The sequence below is a fragment of the Blennius ocellaris genome (genome assembly GCF_963422515.1).
Source record: "Blennius ocellaris genome assembly, chromosome: 18".
NCBI classification, from domain to species: Eukaryota; Metazoa; Chordata; class Actinopteri; order Blenniiformes; family Blenniidae; genus Blennius; species Blennius ocellaris.
In genome coordinates this window covers 701180-705880 of record NC_137667.1, presented here as the reverse complement: position 1 = coordinate 705880, position 4701 = coordinate 701180, and the positions used below count along the sequence as shown (strand labels likewise).

Genomic DNA, 4701 nt, shown 5'->3' with positions numbered 1-4701 from the left:
TTTTAATGAGTTTGTGTTGAACTGATGTGTGTGTGTGAGAGAGAGAGAGAGGAGAGGAGAGAGAGAGGAGAGATAGAGAGAGAGAGAGAGAGAGAGAGGAGAGGATAGATAGAGAGAGAGGAGAGAGAGGAGAGGATAGATAGAGAGAGGAGAGAGAGAGAGGAGAGAGAGAGAGAGAGGAGAGAGAGGAGAGGATAGATAGAGAGAGGAGAGAGAGAGAGAGAGAGAGGAGAGAGGATAGATAGAGAGAGGAGAGAGAGAGAGAGAGAGAGGAGAGAGGAGAGAGGATAGATAGAGAGAGGAGAGAGAGGAGAGGATAGATAGAGAGAGGAGAGAGAGGAGAGAGAGAGAGAGGAGAGGATAGATAGAGAGAGGAGAGAGAGGAGAGAGAGAGAGAGGAGAGGATAGATAGAGAGAGGAGAGAGGAGAGAGAGAGACAGAGAGAGAGAGGAGAGAGAGAGAGAGAGCATTAAATCCATTGCGGTGGCTTTAGAGTTTTCTGTTGTGTCAGAGTCAAACCGCAGTGGTAAAACACACACACACACACACACACACACACACACACACACACACACACACACACACACACACACACACACACACACACACACACACACACACACACACAGGTTAGACCGGGAGGTGGTCGGGGGAAGGGGGGGAATTGTGTCAGACAGTGTGAGGAGGAGGAGGAGGAGGAGAGGAGAGGAGAGGAGGAAGAGGAGGAGGAGAGGAGGAAGAGGAGGAGGAGGAGGAGGAGAGGGTGTGTTCACTATTGTCTGGGATGGAGCCGGAGCCACCGGAGCGGCCGCAGCCCGCCGCGGAGCCCCCGGAGCCCCCGGAGCCCCCGGAGCCCCCCGCCCGGGCGGAGCGGCCGATCAGCGCGGAGAACTGCCTCCAGCTGCTGACGGAGGCGAAGCGTGACGGCGCGGAGGAGGCGAAGCAGCGCGTGTACGCCTTCATGAGCGCGCACTACCTGCAGGTGCTGCGCGCGCCCGCCGTGTACGGCCGGCTGACGGCGGCGGAGCGCGAGCTCATCCTGTCCCGCAGGACGGCGGGCGGCCGCCCGGTGCTGGCGGCGGCCGAGGACGGCGGCGCCCGCCGGGTGTTCTGCCTGCGGCCGGGGGGCGGCGGCGGCGGCGGCGGCGGGGGCGCGCGCTGGGAGGAGCTGACCCGCCTGCCGGAGGACGCGCCGGAGGACGGCTGCGGCATGTGCACGCTCTTCAACTACCTGTTCGTGGCGGGCGGCAGGCGGGGCGCGCGGCGGCGCCGCCTCGGACCAGGTGTTCTGCTTCGACCCGCTGAGCGGCCGCTGGAGCCGCGTGCGGCCGCTGCGCCAGGCGCGCTGCCAGCTGCGGCTCGTGGCCATGGACGGCTGCCTGTACGCGGTGGGCGGCGAGTGCCTGCTGGCGGTGGAGCGCTACGACCCGCGCGACGACCGCTGGACGCCCGTGGCGCCGCTGCCCCGCGGCGCGTTCGCGGTGGCGCACGCGGCGGCCGCGTGCGGCGGCCAGCTGTTCGTGTCGGGCGGCTCGCTCTTCTACCGGCTGCTGCGCTACGACGCGCGGCGCGACGAGTGGGAGGAGTGCCCGTTCACCGAGAGCCGCCGCCGCTCCGCCGACATGGTGGCGCTGCGCGGCCACGTGTACCGCTTCGACGTGCAGCGGCGGGAGCGCGCGGGGCCGGTGAGCGTGTACAAGTACAACACGGTGGTCCGGGCGTGGCTCGGCGGCGGCGGCGGCGGCGGCGGCGGCTCGCCCCCCCCGCCGGGCGGCGGCGGGGAGGAGCTGCCGTTCCGCTGCGCGGCGCTCGGGGACCGGATCTACTGCGTCAACCGGAGCCGGACGCTGCAGTTCGAGGTGCGCGAGGACCGGGAGGGCTTCCTGCCCGAGGTGCTGCCGGCCCCCGCCGGGGCCCGGGGGGCCCTGGTGCCCTTCGTGCTCAGCCTGGACCCGGAGCCCCGGGACCGGGACCGGGACCTGCTCCCCGGTCCGGGACCGGGTCCCTTCCAGACCGCAGAGACCAAGGAGTGGAACTGCAGCTCGGAGTAATCAGAGTACATGTAACGCTCATGACCGGAACCGGGACTGGAACCGGAACCGGCCGGAAGTCCGCTGGGACTGTTTGTTTCTTTGTTTCTTTGTTTCTTTGTTTCTTTGATTCTTTGTTTCTTTGTTTCTTTGATTCTTTGTTTCTTTGATTCTTTGATTCTTTGATTCTTTGTTTCTTTCTTCTTGTGTTTGTAATAAACTGACAGACGGAATGTGACGTCATCAGAGATTAAACCAACAATCTGACAGATTGAATGTGACGTCATCAGAGATTAAATTAAATATAATCCAGAGTCTCTTTCAAAGGACTTTTGACCTGCAGGAGGTCCAACCTGGTGGAGCTTGGTGACGGAGACTCCAGGTCCAGGTCCAGGTCCAGGTCCAGGTCCAGGTCCATCATGTAAAGAGCCCTCAGTGCCTGACCTGACACACATCCGGTTGAGCTGCAGCCTGTAATACCACCAGTCTGCCAGTAGGGGGCTCTGGCCTGCTGGGTGGGATGTTTTCAGTTGGTAGCCAGGAGTAATAGATTACAAGTAGTACCGGTAATCAGGAGTACTGGTAACTAGTACTACTAAATACATGTCAAATATCTTTTTTTTTTAATTTACTTGAAGGTTTTGTCTCAAAGCAAAAATAAAACGAGAGAAAAGTTCAAGAAACTTTATTTCAGCCTTAAATTAAAAAAATACTTTTTTAACGTGTGTGTGTGTGTGTGTGTGTGTGTGTGTGTATGTGTGTGTGTGTGTGTGTGTGTGCACTATTGAACTATTGATAATTAAAAAGAGGAAACATCAAAACAAACGGTTCAGTGTATTCAGGAAGTTTCTCACGGAACTCGTCCAGTTTTCAAATTAAATGTCAACAGAGATGAAATCGTCACACCACCAGTCCTCAATCAGGTCCTCATTCCTTACATGACAACATTCTGAAAAGTATGTCTGTTTCCATGTTGGCTTGTTATTACGGTGACTGTCAAAATAAAAGCACCAAGTTGGCTTGTTATTACTGTGGCTGTCAAAATAAAAGTACCATGTGGGATTGTTTTTATGGTGACTGTCAAAATAAAACCAACAAGTTGGCTTGTTATTACGGTAACTGTCAAAATAAAATTATCAAGTTGGGTTGTTATTAAGGTGACTGTCAAAATAAAAGCACCAAGTTGGATTATTATTATTAAGATGACTGTCAAAATAAAAGCACCAAGTTGGATTGTTATTATGGCGACTGTCAAAATAAAAGCACCAAGTTGGCTTGTTATTATGGTGACTGTCAAAATAAAAGCACCAAGTTGGATTGTTATTAAGGTGACTGTCAAAATAAAAGCACCAAGTTGGATTATTATTACGGTGACTGTCAAAATAAAACCACCAAGTTGGATTGTTATTACGGTGACTGTCAAAATAAAAGCACCAAGTCACAGGAGAAACTCTGAGTGACTATGAACATGGTGACCAGAAATTACCGACAGTGTCATTCTCTCCCGTTTCCATGACGACGGATTCGGAGCATTTAAAAAAAAGAAAGCGTGTCTTCAGCGACTCTGGTCACATGACGAAGGAGGAGGAAACGTCGGTGGAGCTGTCCGCCGAGCGGCGGGCGGAGGACACGTAGGTCCCGGAGGTGGCCAGGGAGGAGTGGCGGCGCCGGGCGCCGGTGCCCCGCCCGGCGCGGCAGCCGTCCAGGAGCATCCGGCGCAGGCGTTCCCGGAACTTGACGCCGACGAAGGCGTAGAGCAGCGGGTTGAGGCAGCAGCGCAGGTACGCCACGGTCTGCGTGACGCTCAGCGCCACCTGCCGGGCGTCGGCCTCCTCGCAGCTGCGCAGCCGGAACAGGCCCAGCGTGTCGTGCAGCAGCGCCACGTTGTACGGCAGGTTGCACGCCACGAACGCCGCCACCACCAGCAGCACCACCCGCACCGCCCTGTGCCGCTGGAAGTTCCTGGCCTTCGCCAGCGTGGCCACGACGGCGCCGTAGCAGAACGTCATGACGGCCAGCGGCAGGAAGAAGCCCACCGCTAGCTGCGTGGCGGGGACCGCCACCTTCATCGCCGCCGCCGTCGCCTCGTCGGGGAAGCGGAACTCGCACACGTGCGACGACGACCACGATGGCGCGGCGGCGGCGCCGGAGCCGGAGCCCTCCGACGCCAGGTGCTTCGGCCGGTACCAGTCGTAGAACACGACGGTGGGCACGGACAGCAGCGCGGCGCACGACCACACGGCGGCGCTTACCCGGCGGCCGTACGCCGGCGAGCGCAGCCTCAGGCTGCGGCGCGCCTGCACGATGGCGACGTAGCGGTCCACGCTGACGCACGCCAGCAGCAGCATGCCGCCGTACAGGTTGACGCTGTAGGCGCCGCGCAGCGCCTTGCAGCCGGCCGCGCCCAGCGGCCACGCCCACAGCTGGGCGGAGACGACGAGCGGCAGCGTGAGCGCCAGCAGCAGGTCGGCCGCCGCCACGTTCAGCAGGTACACCTCCGTCATGGAGCGCGCGCGGCGCCGCTGCCGCCGCCGCGCGCAGCAGTAGGTGGAGACGACCAGCGCGTTGCCCAGCACGCCCAGCACGCAGATGACGGAGTGGACGTACGGCGCCAGCACCAGCACCACGCTGCGGTTCTTCGGGTCCTCGCACAGCCCCGCCCACTTGCCGC

General features: G+C 59.4%; 1 protein-coding gene across 1 annotated transcript in view; it reads right to left on the bottom strand.

The window, feature by feature from the left end:
* Positions 1–3598: 3598 nt before the first annotated feature.
* LOC308143195 (C-C chemokine receptor type 6-like) overlaps positions 3599–4701 on the bottom strand; it is a gene marked incomplete at both ends in the record, with an annotated part of 1212 nt that continues 109 nt past the window's right edge. Inside the window, one exon of the mRNA XM_080513935.1 lies at positions 3599–4701. This exon is cut by the window's right edge and continues 109 nt beyond it. Coding sequence (XP_080370061.1) covers positions 3599–4701 — 1103 coding nt within the window.